Source organism: Phycodurus eques, chromosome 8 (genome assembly GCF_024500275.1).
Source record: "Phycodurus eques isolate BA_2022a chromosome 8, UOR_Pequ_1.1, whole genome shotgun sequence".
In the NCBI taxonomy this organism is placed as follows: Eukaryota; Metazoa; Chordata; class Actinopteri; order Syngnathiformes; family Syngnathidae; genus Phycodurus; species Phycodurus eques.
This window is the reverse complement of record NC_084532.1, coordinates 14470771-14493248: the sequence shown is the minus strand read 5'-3', so window position 1 is coordinate 14493248 and position 22478 is coordinate 14470771. Positions and strand designations below refer to the sequence as shown.

At 38.6% G+C, this 22478-nt stretch overlaps 1 protein-coding gene across 8 annotated transcripts in view; it reads left to right on the top strand.

Annotated features, from left to right (window-relative positions):
• ptprsa (protein tyrosine phosphatase receptor type Sa) overlaps positions 1 to 22191 on the top strand; it is a 276448-nt gene extending 254257 nt beyond the window's left edge. For all 8 annotated transcript variants that reach the window (XM_061684316.1, XM_061684321.1, XM_061684318.1 and 5 more), the window contains 9 exons: positions 103 to 222; positions 2109 to 2263; positions 5216 to 5501; positions 8075 to 8253; positions 8608 to 8734; positions 8842 to 8967; positions 13652 to 13806; positions 17003 to 17138; positions 18465 to 22191. In XM_061684316.1, the coding sequence (XP_061540300.1) occupies positions 103 to 222; positions 2109 to 2263; positions 5216 to 5501; positions 8075 to 8253; positions 8608 to 8734; positions 8842 to 8967; positions 13652 to 13806; positions 17003 to 17138; positions 18465 to 18533 (1353 nt within the window). In that variant the 3' untranslated portion in view covers positions 18534 to 22191. The remainder of the gene's footprint in view (positions 1 to 102; positions 223 to 2108; positions 2264 to 5215; positions 5502 to 8074; positions 8254 to 8607; positions 8735 to 8841; positions 8968 to 13651; positions 13807 to 17002; positions 17139 to 18464) is intronic.
• Positions 22192 to 22478: the final 287 nt, after the last annotated feature.

Here is a 22478-nt window from a genome sequence, read left to right as displayed (position 1 = left end):
ACTATTCCTCCTTTTTAGCTTTTATTGATTGGAGATATCTTTTACACAGTGGCATTTTTTACACATCTATTTACCATTTTTTTCTCATCTCTTTTTTCACAGATAAAATGTGACCAGTACTGGCCCAGTCGTGGTACAGAAACGTATGGTATGACCCAAGTGACCCTGTTGGACACCATAGAATTGGCCACTTTCTGTGTGCGCACCTTCTCCTTGCACAAGGTGAATAATTTTTTTTCTATTTCTTTAAAACATTTAAAAGCACAAAGCTGGTATTTACAGATTACATATACATTACATAACATTCCCTTTGTTAAAGCAGTAATGTAATGAAACACCAAGGACATGCACAAAAATCCCAAGTGTGTCTAAGCCAGTGAATACAGCTGTTATGTTTATGATCAAAATGCAGTAGATAACCAAAAACAGCAATCATCTCATTCAGCGTCTCTCAAGAAAACAGTGAGATAATTAATAAACCTTGTTAGAATGCTTTGTTGATGCAGTCATACTACTACTACAGTCATACTCATCTGTGAATAAGATTGTGTACCGCATACATGCATTAGCCTTCAGTTATTCAACCCGCACTTAGCTCAATGCATCATCTGTTATTGTGTGTGTACCAAATTGGAGCACTTAGGTAAAGTGAGGAAAAGAGAAACTCAGTATACATCATTGACAGATTGTTCAAGCTCACACACGGACAGACAAAAGTTGCAACACAAAGGAAATGAAAACATTCACAATATAAAGGTTTTGATCATACATATAACCATGGTTGGAAACTAGGCCCGATTCCTGGGAGCTTCTCAAGATTACTTTAACTCACCTTACAACATCCGATGTGTCAGGCATTTGTCTTTATTGCTCACATTTAGATTTGTAATCAGACTGCATTTGCTGCATTACATTTGTTGCGGTTGAGTCTTGTGCATCCACAAGAGGGTAGGGAGGTGTATTGTAGGTTTAATACATTCCTGATTGTTTCCATGAAATTGTATTTTACTAAGGCTGACCTGAAGAATTTTTTTGGTTTTGTTTGAGTAATAAAATTCAATTGGAAGTAAAATGTTGACTACTGTAAATTTTTTTTGAGTATACAAGCTCAAAGTGAAACTGTGCAGAGTTGACTGAAAAAAAGCTGTAAAGTATACCACACAAAATCTCGTGAATATTTTAACCTTCTCACAGTTTCTACTAAAATTAACTTGAAAAGGCACAAAGAGAGCTCAAATTTAAGTTTAATTAAAGAAGACATCACAAGCGCAACTTGCACTGTCACGCACACATTATCACACAGAGTGACCTTGCTTTAATAGGATCTGTGCAAGGACATATAGCAGAGAACCTGAGCTCATTTCATCCCATAGCTTGGCAAGGGGAGAAAAAACAATTATGCAGAATTTGTGTGTTTCGGAAATAGAGGGTGCCGGCAGACGCACAAACCCCACATCTTCATAGCAGTGGCCGTGGTCGAGAGCCATATGTATGTGATTCCAGCGGGGATGTAAAAATGACTCCTCACAAGTAGCAAGCGATGGCTTGTCAAAATCAGGTAGTGTCCAAAGAAAAACCCATAAAAAAGAAGAACTGGGCCAGTTTGCTTTTAATTACCACACTCATTTATTAATTTATTCAGCAAGGGGAAAAACCTCTGTCAGGAAAGCAGAAAGGCAGCATTGAAATGCAAACAGTATCTCCATTAGAGGGGAGGACAGAACGATGAAGGGATTCTCTTCTCTCCTACTTCGCGAAGAATCTTTCTTTGGTTCTTTTTTTTCCATGTGTTGTTAAAAGAGTCTGTCTTACCAAAATCAATAAAACACTCACCTTTCTATAGTAGCTGTAAGAAAGAAAAAAAAAAGTTGATAATCTGTTAACCAACAGTCCATGTCATTTAAAGTAATTTAAAGAAGCTACCGGTAAATCCTTGAATGCAGATCAAAAATAAATCTCACTGTTGATGTAACTAAATTGTTGAAATTAACATTGTAGGAGTATTTTAGTGTCAAGTCAGGTTTGTACAAGTACTGGACATGATTCTTAATAAGGTGGGGGGGAAAGTAGCCTCCCCTATTGAACGCAACTCTCTTTGTTGTATTTAGAATGGATCCAGTGAGAAACGCGAGGTTCGCCAGTTCCAGTTCACAGCGTGGCCAGACCATGGTGTGCCAGAATACCCGACCCCCTTCTTGGCCTTCTTACGTAGGGTCAAGACCTGCAACCCACCTGATGCTGGACCCATCATCGCCCACTGCAGGTCAGCAGCTGCAACCCTTGCTGGAATTCAATGTACTGGGGTGTTTTTTCCTTCGATATCTTGAATATTAAATATATATATTTATTTTCTTTTTTCTCCCCCCCCCCCCCTAACATGAATCAGTATGACTTGTAAGTTCTTGCTTGTATCACTTTTTTTCCCACAATCAGAAGGTTGAACATTTGTGCCAATGTTTCTTTTTTTTTAAACTTTGTCTTTCTGCTACTAGCTGAACAGTTACTTAAAACAGACATTTTGTGTATTTTTTCACAATTTAAAATATTTGCCAAGTGTGTGTGGCATACTTCTGACAAAATACCCAGGGAGAGATTTCACATTTTCCACCCTTTTTTTCTTTCTTGCAAAAATATGCAGTTTTAGGCACCTGCCGTCTCATGCAAGTGCGAGCCCTCATCCCTCCCCATATACTGTTGGGCCAATGCCGAGTTAGGCTTTCGTTAGTTTGACAACCAGCTGGATATCGTGTGCTCTCTCCTCTTCTGCCTCACTTGACGGCGAGGCTTTCACGGCGGCCGGCTGCTTGCTTCTACTTGTAGTAGCAGAGCCCTGCGTGTGGAAAAAGCGAGTGTCTTAACTTACAGACAATGAAAGAGTTTTCATTTGCAGAGGAACCCTGGTTTTCGTAATTAATCTGTTCCTAAGTTTATGACTAAAACCGAAGCACACTAAAACCAAGCAACATTTCCCATAGGAAATCATCCATCCATCCATTTTCTGAGCCGATACATAAATTAACATGAGTCTTTTTGGAGACACTTGTTGGCGTATGTTAGGAGTCGAAATGGGAGAGGGAAGTTTGTTTTTAAAGGAAGTCGGGAGACTTCCTTTTTTCTTTTTTTGACACTAGGTCTAGCTTGAGTGTCACTCCACCCCTGTGCACAAAAAAAATCTGTCCAGAGAGGTAGGTTTCTGCCATCTATAAGATTTGCCTAAACTGGGACAAGGCATGGAGTTGCAGACATAGCTTGCAACTGCTTTGTTGTGGTGATATTTCTCCACAAAATGTTGCACTTCACACCACTTTGCACAAATGTCCTTCATAACTGAGCAAAGCAGTTTGCCAGTTCGCTTCTTAAAATTGTCAAGCCAAACTCTGCTGGCCTTAAATTCACTCACAGAAGCACTCTTTCCAGCCATTGTCTTCACGAGACCCACATCCAATAACCTTACCTTTTCACAAATGATTGCCTCTGAAACGAGCTCTCCTGCTAACTATTTTGGGATTATCCACACCAGTAATAGCTTCTCCATATCGACAACTGCTTGGGATCTTTGTTTTGTCAGACACATTTACCCCTTTTGCAAAAAAATCCACAAATCCTTGATTTTATTATTTTATTTTTTTTGACAGGATTGAATTTACCATCGAGGCAGGCTGTCCGTACATCCTGGCAAGATCGGAGATCCTCATGCCATTTTCATACTTTGAAACAATTTCTTTTTTTAACTCGAAAGTGTTTCGCGTCTTCTTCTTTGAAGGGTTTGCACTTCGGAGTTTCTTTGTCCCCATGGTGGACTACTGTAGTTGGCAGTCGCCAAAGATTCCAAAACCTCTACAGACACTTGAATGCTCACACGGCATGATACTCACTCAATAAGAGTCGGCAATGTTATGCATGCGTACTGGATGCATTGTGTGGGCAGGCAATTCCCAGAAAAAAATAGTTGTTTCCAACGAAAATCAAGTGAATCATCGAAATCGTGGGCAAAATATCCATCAATTAAATCGGCGAAAACCAAATTCAACGCAAATTGGAGGACACAACAACCGAGGTTCCACTGTACTGTTTGTAGTGCATGGACACATTTATTTCACACTTGATAGGTGGGAAAGTACCTCAGAGACCTACCTATTTGCTTAGAAACAATAAAAAGTAAATTCCCAATACAGTAAGTCATGATTAAAAATGACAATAATGCCATAGTGTAATATAATAAAATCATAATACAAATGTCCAATGACAAACATTCAAACGTCTTTATCGGAAACACAAAGGAAAATCATTTGTGTTTGTTTTTGTGGATGAAAAGACAAAACAAGAATATCCGAGTGCTTTCCATCCTTTTTATTGGACTGAGACAATACATTTACTGTCAATTCATTTGGGCAGTTAAAGACTGCTATCAACATATAGTAAAATGTCACCATTATTAGTAACAGCATATTAAACATTTCTCATTCAACAAAATGAGATACCTCCTCCTTTTTTATGGAGTATTATACATTTAATAACCCATTCTCACTCTTTCTTAACAGACGCAGATCTTTTCTCTCTCCAGTGATCGCATCATCTTTCCCTTCAAAGCAACACTTTTATTCTGCTCCCATTCTCTCCCTGTCTCTCTTGTTTCCTTACGCCTCAAAAAGACTCACCCTAATCCGATCCCATTTTTCATGTTTCTTCCTCTTTTCTTTTCTTTTTTGCCTTTCACAAATTATAGTTCTCAAAAAGGCTTATTTAAAGATGTCTTTTTTGTCAAGATAAGAAGAACCCAATCAGTCCCAAGTCTTACACTATAAAACTGAAATGACAGTGAAGTGTTACTCTCTCCATATACAGTCTACATTACTGTTTTAATGCATTTTTTTCGTCACTGTAAGTATAGACTCATAGGACGCAATAGGTGCCCCTGTACTCTATCATTAAATCCAGTACAATAGCTGTGTCCGAAATTCGGCCTTGATGAAGAAAATACAATAGGAACTGTAAATAATCATTTAAGCAGTTCCACTCACTGTGTAAATCAAAATTGTTTTCTGCTCTTAGATTGGATCTCATTTCCCTTCTCTCAATTTTACACACATTGTTTACATTGTCACTTGGTGTTGTTGTAGCATCAGGGGTATATAAAAAATGCTGTATTGTAGATATGTGACATTATGTAGAAAAAAATCAATTCAATTCAATTTGTTTTTCCTCTTCTCTATAGTGCTGGTGTTGGTCGGACAGGTTGTTTCATTGTCATCGACGCCATGCTCGAGAGAATCAAGCACGAGAAAACTGTTGACATTTACGGCCACGTGACACTGATGCGCTCACAGCGGAACTACATGGTGCAGACAGAGGACCAGTACAGCTTCATTCATGACGCATTGCTAGAGGCGGTGGCCTGTGGCAACACTGAGGTGGCAGCTCGTAGCCTCTACTCCTACATCCAGAAGCTGGCCCAGGTGGAGACTGGCGAGCACGTTACTGGCATGGAGCTTGAATTCAAGGTACGAGAATGTGATGTGAAACATTCATGTTATTTATCCTTGAATGGAAAAAGTAATAATAGAGTGCTACATATGCTTCATATAAAAACAGGATGCATGAGAATAATTTAGATCCAATTAATTATGTCAAAATGTTTTTGGGAGATAAGTCATCAAAAACTGTTTAAATTAAGCATGAAAAAACTATTAAAACATTAATTAAAAGAAAATGTATCTGTAGACACAAGCAAAGACGTTTTGGCGAAATACATACAGTACTTTATATTCACTTTAAATTGGATTGGTAAAACCATAATTGCAGTTTATCATCAGAACACATTCAAATCCATAATTTGATGGCACAGTCACAGTGCCCTTTATTTTGTGTTGCTATTACAGTATACCTTTTTATGTTATAATCCTCTAAACTGTCCACATTAGTACTTAACCATCAATGCAACATTATTGCAGGAAGTTATGAAGATGCCGTATGAGTAAACGAGTACATTTCAGAAAAATTTAATTTATCCAATTCTAACTGCTAAAATGTGTAAAACTTTAAGTTAATGGCCATCTAGTAGTTAAGATTAAGAGACTTCAATTGCAATTGAAAAATAAAAGTGGTTTTGCCAGGATTGTTTACTTGTCTTTGCTGGTCTTGGTGGACCCAATCAAATGTTACCATAGATGGAACAATAAGAAAGGGATTGTTATTATGCATCTACACACCAACAAGGTGGTTGGTACATTATTGAGGATGATAGCTATGGATGATGAACAAAGGGACAACTACATTTAACCTAGTGTTAAATGTAGTTGCTGCCAAAAAGTTATCCCTAGCTTCTGACACACCACCCCCACCACACTAATTCTTGTTGGGTAGCATGCGATGCATAATGCTGAATATAAAGGAATTGGTGTGTCGGTTTATAGATAACCTGGATGCTTTCCTGCTCTCTTGCATGGCAAGTTTTGCCAGCATTGGATCTGATTTATGTGCCCATTGTAGTGTTTGGTGGTACAGCTGAGAGCCTCTGTAGTGCTGCCAGGCCACCTCAAGCCCATCCAGGTCCCTTATGGAACCCTGATCAAAGGCAAGGCTGAAGCAGGACATGAAGGGATGGCAGAGGGAGGAAGGACTGAATAAAATACAAGTGACTAGGTGTTCGTCTTAAAAGGGAATTGGGGAAGAAATGCTGCAATCTGAAGATCAACGCTGTTCACCTAGAAATGCCAGGAGAACACAGACACATACACAGTGTTTAAAAAACATTATGTGGACTGGGTTGGTCACATCAAGTGTTTTGAAACTATTTTATCTTACATTCTTTTGTGGTATCATTTTTAGTGTGGCTGGCACCTCTCTGACTCCTTAGTGTGATGCAGAACCACTCACCCAAAAGATGTTGATTTCGGCTTGATCCTTTAGGATACAAACATTTTATTAAGAACTGTTTTACTTTGTGGAAAAGTTGCACAATGTCTCCTTCTCAGTAATGCAAAAGAAGCAAAAGGTAATGTAAGTTAACATTTGTTGGTTTGAATTATACATACATTTAAAGACATTTGTATGGGCCATTTGTAGTGTAGTTGCTCACATAGCTGACCTAAAGGAGAGATGTTATGCTTTTTTTTGTCACTATTAAGAACATTTCCAAGTGTTTTAATGAAATGTCTGGGATATTCTTCCATCCTAATAACACGGCTGTGGCATGCTTTTGTCAAAATACTCCAAAGATTGAAAATTATATACATATAATATATTTTTATAGCTTGCTTTCTTTACATGGTAAAATTGGCTTATTTTTGGGGCACATTTGATTCATGCATTGTGCGAGCCCTCATCCCACCCCACATACAGGATTGTACCGCTGAGCCAATGGCAAGCCCAGCTTTCGTTAGATTAGCAAGCGTTATTATCAGACGCTAATGCTGGTTCAAACACTTTTGATAGAAAGATTCAATTTAATGAATTCCACATGGATGATACAATTCTTACAGTCCTTAAATCGATAATTGCTGAATCATTTTTATCCTAGTTTTAATATTCCTCTGCCAGGCAACTTTTTGCATACATCGCAACATTATCAAAGGAGAGAGTGACCCACTTTTCGGGGAGTTTGCCATTTCCTTCATTCTTTATCTACAAGCTTGGTTATGAGGGTTTGTTTTTGGCATGGATCCCCACAACTGATTTTTTGAACACCCCCCCCGCCCCCAGAACTCTGTGATTTATGAGAGAGTATAAAAATATTGAATTACTTTCCGCTTAATAAGCAGTGCCCCCTTAAAACTGTAGCATCATCAGATTGGTGGTCAGATGCATGGGTGGCATACAAATATCTCATCAATATTATCTTATCTTTATCTGTCCTCTGCCTATGCTCACTGTCCTCTCTTCTTCTTAAATCTTCCATCCAAGTACTGTCTTCTCTGCCAGTTCTTTCCTGCAATAGCACGCTTTACTCTATCTTCCTCCTTCTTGCTGTCATACCTTTTTCTTTACCTGTTTTACCCACTTTTTAATCTGTTTTCGTCCTCTGTTCATTTAAGAATGTGTCCCTCTCTTATTATTTTTTTTTTTATCCAACCAGCGTTTGGCCAACTCCAAAGCCCACACGTCACGTTTCATCAGTGCCAACCTACCCTGCAACAAGTTCAAGAATCGCCTGGTCAACATCATGCCCTATGAGACCACGCGCGTCTGCCTGCAGCCAATCAGAGGCCTGGAAGGATCCGACTACATTAATTCTAGCTTTATTGATGGATACAGGTAGGAAGATGTGGTTAAGTTTATTGTCAGTATTTTATTGTATTTAGAATATTCAGTATAGCTCTGTGTTGGGCCGAATGTCCAAGTTGAGCCAATCTATTTTTTTCACAAACACGTACTTTTGGTCAGTCCCCACGTGTGTCTGTTGTTTTTACAAATTATTGCGCAATCTAAATTTGAAAATGGCTACCCCTCTTTGACAATGCAGTTTTAATGGCTCAACAAACATGCTGTTTTGTTGGTTTCCTGAAAACTGATGGTTTTGGAGATGCGAGGATTCTGCCTGCCGCCAGCGATATACAGCTAAATGTTATTTAAAATAGAATGTCAAATCATGTAACTGTATTTCTACAGGCAACAGAAAGCCTACATTGCAACACAGGGCCCTCTGGCAGAAACTACAGAGGACTTCTGGAGAATGCTCTGGGAGAACAACTCCACCATTGTAGTCATGTTGACCAAACTGAGAGAGATGGGAAGGGTATGACATTAACTCACACACTAAAACAGTTGTATCATTCATATGATCAAAACATTAAATTTAGAATGTGTTACGCCACGTTTAAATATCATCATCTGTTAATACAGGAAAAGTGTCACCAGTATTGGCCAGCAGAGCGCTCTGCTAGGTATCAGTACTTTGTGGTGGACCCCATGGCTGAGTACAACATGCCTCAGTACATCCTTCGAGAGTTCAAGGTCACAGATGCCAGGGTAAGATTAAGATCAGTGTCACCAGATTTTATCATTTGCAGCAACTTTTTATGGAACCGTAAGCAGCAAAGGGGTCCTATTATTGAGGATAGATTTGCTGGGTTTATTTTGAGCTCAATTATCTGAGACAATTTGAAACTGCAGCAGCATCAGCGTAAAACTGCTTCTGGTCTCCAACTAGGTGGACATAGGCAATGATTTCCCAAGCTGTGTGGCTGCTAGTTAGTTAAATGTCTTCCTGTTGGTAACAGATCATGTATCTTACATCCCTCACACATAAGTTGTCATATGCGGTATACACATAATCATGCACAGATACATAATGGTAATTGTATATGAATGCAGTATCAGCTGGTCTGCCAACACACATTCTACCATTCAATTATGTTTTTATTCATATCCATGCACAACCCTTATTTGCTGTACTATTCAGGAAAACAGTGCTGACGCTTCTAAAAATAATTTTCCAATCTAAAAATTAAAGGTAATGAAAAGCAAATACAACTACTGTACATTCTACTGAAGCATAGACTCCAAATTTAACAGCACCGAATTTTACCAATTATTCGATTCCATTCCAGTTATCAATACACATATATTTTTTTTACTGACAAACAAACATGACCCTCCTTGAAAGAGGTAATTTTTATGAAAAAAATAAAAAGCACAAATATAATCTGGAGCAACATTTAATTCGTTTCCCTTTGGTCCTGCCCTCCACAACGTGTGTGGAAAAGAACTAATAAGTAGACAAATACGTAATTTGCCTTACTTGAACTTTGCAAATGAGGTCAGCTCAACAAATTCCAAGATCCAAAGTTGCAGAAGGTGGAACAAAGAATTTCCTCACTCAGTGCGGATTTCCGCCATTTAGAAGAGGACATATATTTAGTGCCACACACAAGTGCGCGTTAATAAGCACAGTAATGTCTATGTAATAAAAAAATATTTTAAAACTGTCATAAAAACATGATGGTTCATCTTTGTTGTTTAGTCCCGCAGAGTTTTGAATAATGAGAGAAGAGCAAATAACAGATTAAAATCATCAATGTTATCGACAAACCATCATGAGGGAAATTGAAACAGATCGTGCAAGATATTTTTTCAAGAGGATTGGGTCTGTGGGAATTGTAGAGAAGTGCTGCAATTGTAGATGCATATGTGAGAGGAGAGTGTGAAGGTTGTTTGATTTAGGTTCCGAAAACATCTGCGCTTGTGGGAATAAACTAGAATTAACCCCACATAGTGTTGTCTGTATACTTACATATTTGTTTGATTAAATGAGAGTATGTTTGCACACATTCCTTTGCAAAGTAATAGCGTAGCATCACGCCTCAAAACTCTCATCTTGCGACCCAGTCACGTATTTAATCACACAATTTGACACGCGGCATGGGCCCTCAGGTTCTGTGTTAAAATGTCCTTCTTCTTTTTTCAACCTCCTGTCTTCACCGAGCACATGGCTCATTGTGTTGTTGTCTTTGCCCCTCTCATTTTATTTTTAATCCTCCTACTGAGGCGTAATGTTTTGCAGATAAAAGACAAATGTATTAAATGTGTAGGAGCACATTGTGAAATGAACGCCGTAGAAAAACACCAGCAGCTAAGATTAAAAAAAATATATATTTATGTTGTGGATTCAATTATTTATATATTATTTATATATATATTTTGGCGGCACGGTGGCCGACTAGTTAGAGCGTCAGCCTCACAGTTCTGAGGACCCGGGTTCAATCCCCGGCCCCGCCTGTGTGGAGTTTGCATGTTCTCCCCGTGCCTGCGTGGGTTTTCACTCCGGTTTCCTCCCACATCCCTAAAACATGCATGAATTGGAGACTCTAAAATACCCGTAGGTGTGAATGTGATTGCAAATGGTTGTTTGTTTGTATGTGCACTGCAATTGGCTGGCAACCAGTTCAGGGTGAACCCTGCCTCCTGCCCGTTGATAGCTGGGATAGGGTCCAGCACGCCCGCGACCCTAGTGAGGAGAAGCGGCTCAGAAAATGGATGGATGGATGAATATATATATTATATTTATATATAATTTTTGTCATCGGTCAGTGCAATTCTTCTAAATCAGTCATGTAAGCTGCAGACACACGTCAATGGAAGGATGATAAATAGCGAACCCACAGTGTTATAGATAAATGTTTGTGATTTTATGTTTTATCAATTTACCATGATCATTTCCATAGAAATAATAAAACTAGTTTTATTTGATGGTAACCTAACAAAACGTACTGTGTATTTCAGACAAAAATAATTATGCTATCCAATCCACTATATATAGCACAATTTAAACAAACACAAAGGGCTGTACAATGCAATAAAAACACAGCAAATAATACAAAATAAGGATTAAATAAAACAAAATTTGATAAAAAATACATAAAATGAACTAGGTAAAATCAACATAAATAAAATCCACTGCCCACACAACACATATACATCACATCAGACACACTAACTGGTATTACAAGCCAGTGTTAAAATATTTTTTAAGGTTTTAAGCGAGGATTTAAAATGAGACAAAGATGAGGTTTGTCTCATGTGGAGTGGCAAAACATTCCACAGTTTTGGAGCTGCAACAGCAAACGCTTGTTCGCCTCTTAAGTTTAAGCCTGGCTCTGTGCTCTGGCAGGAGCAGCTGGTCAGCTGACCTGAGAGAGTGGCTGGGAATGTACGGGTGCAGCAGCTCATGGAGTTACAATGGGGCAAGGCCATTCAAGGCTATAAAAGCAAATAAAATAATTTTAAAATGAATCCTAAAACGAACAGGCAGCCAGTGGAGTGGAGCTAAAATAGGTTATATATGCTCATACTTTCTTGTGCCAGTTAAAAGACAAGCTGCAGCATTTAGAACCAGTTGGAGATGACCATTGGAGGCCCCATTAACCCCCATATACAGTATAGTGCATTGCAGTAATCCAGCCGAGTGGTCATAAAGGCGTGGATTACTATTTCAAAGTGACGTTTCTGAAGGACGGTTTGATTTTTGCTAGGTTTAACCACAGCTTTAATTTGGGTGTCAAATTTAAGATCAGTGTCCACTTTTACACCCAGGTTGTAAATGATGGACTTTTGATATTGCGCTCAGGGCCCCAAATCAACCAGGGGGGTCAAAGAAGTGCCATCAAAGACCATGACCTCTGTCTTTTTTTTTCATTTCATGCTAGAGTGCTTATATGATATTTAAATTTTTTAAATATCATATAAGCACTCTAGCAATGGCTAAGCACAGTAGGAATCTGACTTTTTAAGGGGGGTATAGATCTGACTGCCATCTGCATGGCAATGAAAAGAAATACCATGTTTCCTGAGAATTGAGCCGAGTGGGAGTAAATAGGGGGAAAATAAGAGAGGTCCAAGCACGGAACCCTGTGGCACCCCATGTGAAAGGGGAGGAGTGGAGGACACTGAGTCTAATACAAAGGTTCGCTGAGACAGGTAGGACTTGAAGCATTCAAGTGCTGTACCTGTGATGCACAAACACTGCTCCAAGTGAGTAATCAGTAATTTTAACCGTATTTGTTCGCATATTTCTACATCTACATCTTAACCATTTGCAGTATTGTGGTTGATAGAAGCAGGGACATTAGTTTTATAAATGTTAATAGTCTTTGGATACCCTTACAAAATTAAAGGGTCCTCAGAATAGATAATAGTGCTTTAAAAATTAAGCTGTTAATTTTTAAGTGCTAATAGGCAACGTCTACTAACACGACAGACCAGTAACAAAATAATGTGTTTTTCATCACATTTTACGAAAGATAATAGTGTTGGACCCTCTACTGTGACTGTATAATGAGCGTAATGTGAGAGACTTAATGCAAATAGTGAGGACATGAACAAAGCCAGAGATTTTCTTCTCACAATACGGTACAGTTATGATAGCAACGCAGATTTATCAATATTTAAATGTTTCAATCTCACATCAAATTACATCCAGACTTTTTTGTCCAGCGGGCTTGACAACATGTCAGTTTTTCTTTTCTTTTTTATCATCCAATACCACATCCTGATAAACTAGCAATCTAGTCTTAAACCTCCACCCCTTTCCCCCCCAACACTCATCCATCAAATAGCACTATCGATCGCATCACAGGATTATCTTATTCTACACGCTGTCCGGGACAAGACGCGTGTCATGCCAATGCACTATTGATTAGCTTCAAGTGGGAGCCATCTCACACTACAGGTGCACAAAACCAGCAGGAGAGAAAATGGAGACAATTGGGGAGACGAGGATAAACTTCATTCGACAACACTTTAAACATTTTCAATTGCTCTAGCATGTGTTTCATTTTGACAAATTTTAATGATTCACTTCTGGATGATTCCATTACTGATGAAGGTACTATTACTTGGGAATTTAAGCATTTGACCTTTAATGGGGTCGTTTTCTTCTGTCAACTATGGACCTTATTCATGTCCAACTCAAGGTACTACTTGTCTGCCTATGAACCATCACAAATTTTCTTCATACACAGGCAAGAAAACTACCAATTTTGAACATCTTCACAGTCACTCCGTTTCAGAATGTTTTTGCTGTTCTTCTAACTCATCTGGAATTATGATGATTTATATTATGTGTGTGTTTTTTTATTTAGTTTTTTACTATCATGTTTTTCGGTAGGTTGTATGCACTCTTTCTAGGCTGCTCACTTCTTCCATGTTTCTGCAGGATGGCCAATCCAGGACAGTAAGGCAGTTCCAGTTTACTGACTGGCCGGAGCAAGGCGTTCCCAAATCTGGCGAGGGCTTCATTGATTTTATTGGCCAGGTGCATAAAACCAAGGAGCAGTTTGGACAGGATGGACCAATCTCTGTCCACTGCAGGTGGGAACAGTCTTAACTTGGTTATAGAAACAAATTTTAAAAAAAGCAATCACTTGAACCCTAGATTCACACTTGATGAAACAATAACATTTATTTAAAGTTCTTAACTAGCTCTTCTCTTGTAGAGAACAAACATTGCATTTGATGATAAACTGAAATCCAGAGAAAGTCAATTTTTAAACCAACACCGTTATTAACAAGCCTACTACCTCCTGTGGTTTAGTCTTCACAGCATCACCAGGTATTATACTCCCTCTTCTTTTGCCATGGCAATACTCTGGAGCTCCACAGGCCCAGCTCGTTCATAATTGATAAGGCTCAGATGCAGCTTGGCATTTTCAAGAGGAAGAACATGAAATAAAACAGCCATTCATTTTGTTTTTATGATCCATGATGGATTCTAATACCCAGGGTGTACTGTAGATTCCAAGGTAACCTACATCATTAACTTTGAATGCTGGACTAGGGGAGAAACTTATTTGCTTGTGGTCATGATCCAGAGCTCAAATTTTAGTGATGGGCCTTGAGCAGGAGCTATCGTCTTGCTTTTGTAACTAGAAAATGGGCAACCTTTTTTTCATGGAAAAAAACGTACGGAGAAAGAAATTCACTGAAATATAGCAGCGTGATTGAACTAGAATTTAGTAGAAAATTGTTAAAAAAGTTAAACAATTTGTTCCGTTAATTCCAGGACTATGGCGGCACGGTGGACGACTGGTTAGAGAGTCAGCTTCACAGTTCTGAGGACCGGGGTTCAATCCCCGGCCCCGCCTGTGTGGAGTTTGCATGTTCTCCCCGTGCCTGCGTGGGTTTTCTCCGGACACTCCGGTTTCCTCCCACATCCCAAAAACATGCATGGTAGGTCAATTGAAAACTCTAAATTGCCCGTAGGTGTGAATGTGAGTGCGAATGGTTGTTTGTTTGTATGTGCCCTGCGATTGGCTAGCAACCAGTTCAGGGTGTACCCCTCCTCCTGCCCGATGATAGCTGGGACAGGCTCCAGCACGTCCGCGACCCTTGCTCAGAAAATGGATGGATGGATGAAATTCCAGGACTATGTTTTTAAAACAATGCACTCAAAAAACAATGGTGGGATGTACGGTAAGGTTCTGAATTTGGTCCCAAAAATTCTTTCATAAGGGATATAGTGAAATTGCATGTTATTTCACGTACAGAACATGAAAAATTTATGTTACTTAAAATGTAATTCAAGGAACACCATCTTCAACTTAAATTCTTGTGAGAGCTGGTTTTGGACAGCTTCTCAGTAGAATATGTTGATGATCAAACACATTAGCAAATGACTCATTTACTTGCTGTCACATAAATATGTTTTATTTTTCTAAAAGAGGCATTATCACTTGTATTCTTTCCACATTTGTGTCACACGGCCACAATGACATCATCAAACATTACATCACCTTTCCCCATGTTTGGAGGCTGATGTCACCAGCAATCAAATGGCCTTCTGAGAGTTGTAAAGCTTTGTCTGTGGAGGTCTTGTAAATTTAATTCCAAGGAAATACATAATCACTTTAAGTGCACAGTCTTAGAAAGTATTGTAATAAACTATTATTAGACTAAATGCATTTCTATGAAACTACTGCAAGCCCTTATTTAGTACTTCTTGCTTTGAATGCTGTATTCATTGCTTTCGTGAGCAGAATTACACAACACCATGGGCCAAGGAAGAAATCATTCAATCTTGAGAAAGACATTTGACTTTTTTAAACATTATATAGAGAGGGTCTGCACTCTAAACAAGGCCCTTCCAACTGTAAAATTATGTAGAGTGAAAAGTAATTTCCTAATAATTCCATTCAGTTTCTTCCAATCTGGTTGGCTACGAGAGCCATCTTCCTTTCACTACCATTCTTTGCGTAAAACAAGACAGAAAATACCCTACAATCTCAATGAATTCATATTTTACAAGTATTTTAAATAAAGGAGTTATTTTTTTATCCACCTGCTTTTCAGATCCAACTTATCATTTGATGTTGAATTAAACAGTACGTGTCATTCAACGTTTGATACCAAGATTGGTTTCTTTGCAGCCGCCACCTTCCCCTTGCTTTGTCATCTATTGGTTGAAGGCCTTGTCATTTTCCCTTATTCGGCGCCTTTCTCATCTGTCATCCCAATTTCGAGTTCCTAATCCTCTGCTCTACTCCTTCATTTAATTTCGATCCATTCATTCTTCCAGCTGTCCTTTATTCCGATCCCAGCAAGCTCTCCACTTCTCCCCTGCCTCCACTCTTTTTTTCTCAGCCACTATCTAATAGACCTTTGTGCGTTTTGTCATTAATTGCCTGATTACGTTCCGTGAATGGGAGACTCCAAATCCTCTCAGCCGGCCACGGCTAGTCCTCCCTTTCATATTTGAAGAGTGGATGCCACTGGTGAGAGAGGGGTTTGAGTCTATGTGACAAAGCTGTGATCGACTCCCTGGAAGCGGTTTTGGGTGGCCTAAGAGATACAGCAGGAATGAAAGTTGGGGAGGATGTTAGTGTGTGGCTGGATAGATGGGTCAGCTAAGAACAACTATGTTTGATTTTTTTTTTTTTATTGATTTTTTTTAGTTGTCCCAAAACACTTCGGTCTTAAAGAGTTTTGTTCTGTGACACATACACTCACACACACACACACACACACACACACACACACACACACACACACACACACACACACACACACACACACACACACACAGATATACCCACAAGCACTTCAGTTTTGTTGACCAGTCAACAAAACAGCTTTAGAATTTGGAGGAAGCCCAAATAAAATTGTTGTCATATCAATTATTGTTCCATTGGTGAAGTGGAAGTCATTTCACAGCAAAGCAGCTTAGAGAGGCAGCTTTGAAGTATTTACGGATTCCAGTTAAGACTCAAAACTGTATTTCTGGACAGCAGCTGCAGCCGGAGAGATTTCAAGATTATCTGGCAATTTGACTGGTTGAAAGCTTGCTATCAGTACTGTGACCTTGTTACTTGATTGATGGTAATGAGGGTATCCAATTAGTTGCCCTTTGTGACAGCCACCAGTCTGAAGAGGTTTACTTGCACAACAGACATTTTAGAGAAGATAAAATATTCTTGTATTTGCAAGCAGTCCTAATGTGGCTGGCCCATATTCTTTTACATACATGTTATTTCTGCTCTTTATTAATTCACTTTGATGTTCTGTTTCGTAGTGCTGGTGTGGGCAGGACTGGCGTCTTTATCACCCTCAGTATCGTCCTGGAGCGAATGCGTTACGAAGGCGTCGTTGATATCTTCCAGACAGTGAAGATGCTCCGGACACAGAGACCAGCAATGGTCCAAACTGAGGTCAGATGTCCCTCACATACACACACCCAAATAAATGCATACATACATTACCAGCTTTGAAGGCATAACCACAACATAGTTTAATAGTTGTGCTTCAGAACTTAAACAAAAATGATCAAACATTTATCAACATATTACGTCAAAAAAAAACAAAAAGAAATTGGCCATGCATGTTATTCAAGTTGCAATCACTGAAAAGCTTTCATACCCAAACTAGCGTCAAGATAACGTGAACGTCCGCCTTCATTTGTAATTACATTGCCCACTCCTAATCTATTACAATATATGCAATTAACATCCCACCAATGGCCTCACAATGCTTTAGTGTATTGCACTATATAGTTTTTTAGTTCAATTATTTGCTTGAATTCCTGTGAATCTCTCATTACGTGTAATCAAGATGACAGCTTGGGATGCATTGTACCCGTAGCATTCACTGGCTTGTAATGAGAAGAATAGTGTTTCTTTTATTACCATGGCAACAAAGTATGACCTATATTAGTGATCTATGATATTGGCATACCATCCTTTACGCCTCTCCTGTTGTCATAGTGATAACATCAACACTAACATTACTGTTTAAAGTTGTGAGCAGTGCTTGTACACGTGTACATCGCAAGCTGAAATGATCAGACAATGTTTCGTTAAAGAAAGGAATTAGTTTTTGCTTACTATGTCATTTTTGCTTCAAGTTAGTTAGCCATTGGATATTCAACAGACGGTTTGAACTAAACAAAAATTATTATTGAATGGAATTGTAACATGCAGTATAAAGGGTTGAGCCCTCTCCGGGGAGTCTAATTAAACAACCCAGCACCTCAAATTCAGCCGTCTGAATCAGCGGGGGATAAAACCGAGCGTTCCGGAGGCAGTGTGACGGCATCTCATTAAACAGGAAGTCCAGTTGGTTTCAAGCGGTCCTTGATGCCTCGCTGCCCTGACACCAGGTACCTATCTTTAGACAGCACTTACTGGCTTCAAATGCCGCCTGCGTTGCGGCAGGTTCACAGTGCGCTGGCCCACCTGGGACCTGCTGACCACCTGCCTCTGAACAGAATGTGCATGAATGTCCTCAACCTGGTTTGAGGGCAAATAAATTGAATTAAAGTTGAGTGGAACTAGCTATCAAATGACCTCTACAAAGTTCCTGCTTTTAAAAAAAACATCAGCTATGCAATGCATTATGTCTTTCCTGACATAATCAGCATTAAAAACAGCAGCTTTTTATGACATGGCGATCAAAGCTTGGCTCAAAGTACTGCACAGATTATATTTCTGATATCTCTTGTTTTTTTTTCTCCCTCTGTGTATGCTGTTCCTCTACAGGATGAGTACCAGTTCTGCTATCACGCCGCTCTGGAGTACTTAGGAAGCTTTGATCACTATGCAACGTAAAAGCCATCTCTTTTCCCCCATGAGTCCTGTCACCCCCTCAACAGTCCCCTGAGCCATAGAAACTTGAATTTTGAAACATTGGTGTCACAGCAGTGACACCACTCTTCATTCTGACACATCAAACCGAGATACCAGATTTTTAGACACCACTCCAACCTGAATAATTCCAATTGGGCCAAGTTAGCTCAGACTCCACAGTCAAGAAAAGAAGACCGTCATCAGGAGCGGAAACCAGAAGCATTGGCTTTAGCTGTGGGGGCGATCCAAGTGTCCGACTTCTTACCTTACCTCAAGTGTTTCCATACAGACATTGTAAACAGTCACTGAAATGTCACACAACAGATGAAGTGCAAGGCAAAAATATCAATCAGATGGCCGTAGCTAAGATGGAGTGACTTTCTTTCATGATTTTTGATATTCCTGGATGTAAAGGAAGTATTTTTCCCCTCTCCATAATATTTTGTGAGTGATATTCAGAGAAATGACCAAATCGTGTTTGCCCGTATGACTAGCGGAATGGGTGGTTCGCTCTCCCAAACTCTTGTCAACCGAAAGCTCGGTGACAGCATTATCGGATCAGCAAACAGACAGACGCGCTAATGATGAGTTTGTTTGGAGACACTGTGACAGTACATCTCACATCACATGATCAGAAGAGAAATTGTCGGGACGAAAGCAACATCAAATAGTTTCAGATGGATTCTCCCACCAATCTGAACCTCTTCTGCGAGTCACTCGAGAGCTATGGGAAGCTGTGCCTGGGAAAAGAAGTAATGACTTGGTCCTCTGTGACCCCCAATTATTATTTTTTTGTATTATTTTTTTTTTTTACCAGCTTTGGGTTAGCAATCTGTTAGAAGGCATACATCTGGTGAGAAACCTTGGAACAAATGGATACACCAGACAAAGATGGGCCACAAAGCCTTTCTTTGTCTACAGTGACGAAAACTCATCATCGATATTTCAATGTTTTTTTCTTTTAGTTTTCTTTCCAAACCAAACATGCTGCTTATCTCACGTACGTGTGACTCTTAAAGTAGGTTTCATTTCAAAAGACGCAAACACATTGAGCCTGTTTCAATTACAAAACCGAGTATTTGAAACATTTCCTTTAACATCCACTGTACGCTCATTTGTTGGATTAAAAAGCGCTTTACTTTGAACCCTTATTACTCTGTGGGTAACAAAACAGAGCTTGTTAGCTCTCAATGCTGCGAGGAAAATCTTCGGTACAAGTAACTTGCACATCCTTAAGAAAAATAACTTAAAGTCCTCCGCCAAAAAAACTGCAGGTTGGATTTGACACACTAATTTAAATGTGCTTCATGAAGATCAGCTCAGCGGGCTTTTATTTTGACGCATCAATGCTTTGGTATGCGCTTCTTTGGATTCTGGGAAAGGTTTCCGAAAGACGTGCACAAAACAAAACAAAATCAGAGCGGTGGACAGAACTGTGTGTAATCCTTTTGTATTTCCAAAAAGCCTTATTGTTATTGTAACATTATGAAAACATCAGTGTTGTATTATGATGACTTATTTTGCATTAAATAGTTAACTTTTTCTTTTCTTTTTTTAACAGATGTTGAATCGCATTTTCTAAAAAACAAAACAAAAAAGAGAAGTGCTTATTTGTTCATATTATGTTCAAAGACATTCTATTTTTTCACTGTAGAAATCTTCAGTATGTCTGTGTATGTGTGCATATATATGCATATATACTGCACGCTCACACATTCATACAGTGGGTACGGAAAGTATTCAGACCCCCTTAAATTTTTCACTCTTTGTTATATTGCAGCCATTTGCTAAAATCATTTAAGTTATTTTTTTTCCTCATTAATGTACAGACAGGGATATATTGACAGGGAAAAAAACAAGAGTTGTTGAAATTTTTGCAGATTTGTTAAAAAAAGAAAAACTGAAATATCACAAAGCCATAAGTATTCAGACCCTTGCTCAGTATTTAGTAGAAGCACCATTTTGAGCTAAGACAGCCATGAGTCTTTTTGGGAATGATGCAACAAGTTTTTCACACCATGATTTGGGGATCCTCTGCCTTTTTTTTCTGTCAATATGGGGTGTTGTGTGTACATTAATGAGGGGAAAAAATGAACTTAAATTATTTTAGCAAATGACTGCAATATAGCAAAGAGGGAACAATTTAAAGGGGTCTGAATACTTTCCGTACCCACTGTATATATTTAAATGCAGACGATAAAAATATATCCATCTTAGTATGAATCACTCATGGTTTTTTTTCTTGCCCTACCAGCCCATTGCTTGAAGATATGATGACTTCCTTTTTTCATGTTCCATTTTAGCTTTTATTATTTAAACCCACTAACATTGTGTGTCTTGCAAAGGCAACAAACCTTTACTTTGCGTCGTTTGGATCCTCATCCTGCTGCCGATGAGGATATGCATTGCAGGTTAATTTTAAATGGAATTCTGCTTTATCAATAATTTTGTAGACATTAGTATTTGCTTTTTTTTTTTTTTTTTGCAGCTGAAGAGAGATCAGTCCACATAATATCTAACAAATAGAAAAAGTATATTATATTTTTGTTGTTATCTTAATTAGCCAAATTTGACATACTGTTCTTGGTATGATCATGTACAGGCTATGACCCTTGGTTTTTAAAAACATGTATGTCCTTTGTATGTTCTTTTTGTACTTACTTATTACTTTCCAACATAATGTGGTAATTATTTTTTGTTACATATACGCAACAATCTACATGTAAATAAAAAAATACATAGAATATATGTATTTGTAAGTCATTTGACCCTCAAGAGCTTAAACAATGCATTGGAACAGTTCAAGGAGTTGCTTATTGCCAACTTGATGTTGGTTTAATTTCCCTCTCTGTGAAAGAACTTTCTCCAATCCTGCTCCCTAGCCTTTAACAGGTACCGGTTGTTCTTTTTTTACATTTTATTTTCTTTTTACAGTCCAAACTGGAAGCACCTGGTCACACACCTCAATTAGGGCACAAAAGAAGGCAGATGTGCTTGTCATTCCACAATTTCCCCCATGAATCTCAGTTAAAGTTCAGTTGCCAGATGCATAAATATAAACCACATATAGTTTGATCGCAATGTGACAAGTACTTTCCTAAAAGTGTTTTTAGACATTCTATGTGCAGCATTGTTTTGCTTTTTTTAATGGGATGCAAAAAAGAAATCAGGAGCAGAGGGAAACAAATGACAGCAGAAGCGAGACAACCAAAAACTTGCTGCAAAGTCACATTCCCAATACGCCGTTAGAATAGCTGGAACTTTGACGTGTTTCATCAAGAACAAAAATCCATGTTGTGGAATTGATGGGGAGCACCCATGCCAAAACTGTAACTGTGGAGGTCTTCAGAAGCTTGTGCAATAGAGCATTTCTGACTCCGTTTCAACACCTGCCACAATCATTATGTCACAGAATATCTGGGGTGGGAAGAACAGAAAATAAAGACACTATCAAAAGAATCAAGCATTATTCACTACATACAGACTGAATGATCAAGAACTTCAAGCTCGTTTTCATTTATAAGAGGGCCAAGTGCTGTCATTTTCAAACTGTTACATCTAACTGAAACATGATTGCTTTAAAGCCACTGTGTATGTAGATATGTTGACTTTGTATTAAAGAAATGTTGTCTGAAAAGCAGTTTGCCTTGGATTTTATATTATGATGTGAACATTTATTTTAACCAGACTTGCCAAAACTATCTGGGAAGAGACGACAAACTTTGAAAAGGAGAAAACTAAATCTAAATCATATGAAATCACGAACGCCACTAAATTAAACTACACACGTGTTTAAAAGTATTGGAACAGTGAGTTTAATTCCTACATTTTTGCTTATGACTGAAAACATTTGAGATTGATATCAAAGATGAATATGGGATCACCCTTTCATTTCCAGGTATTTACATCTGAATAAGATAAACAAGT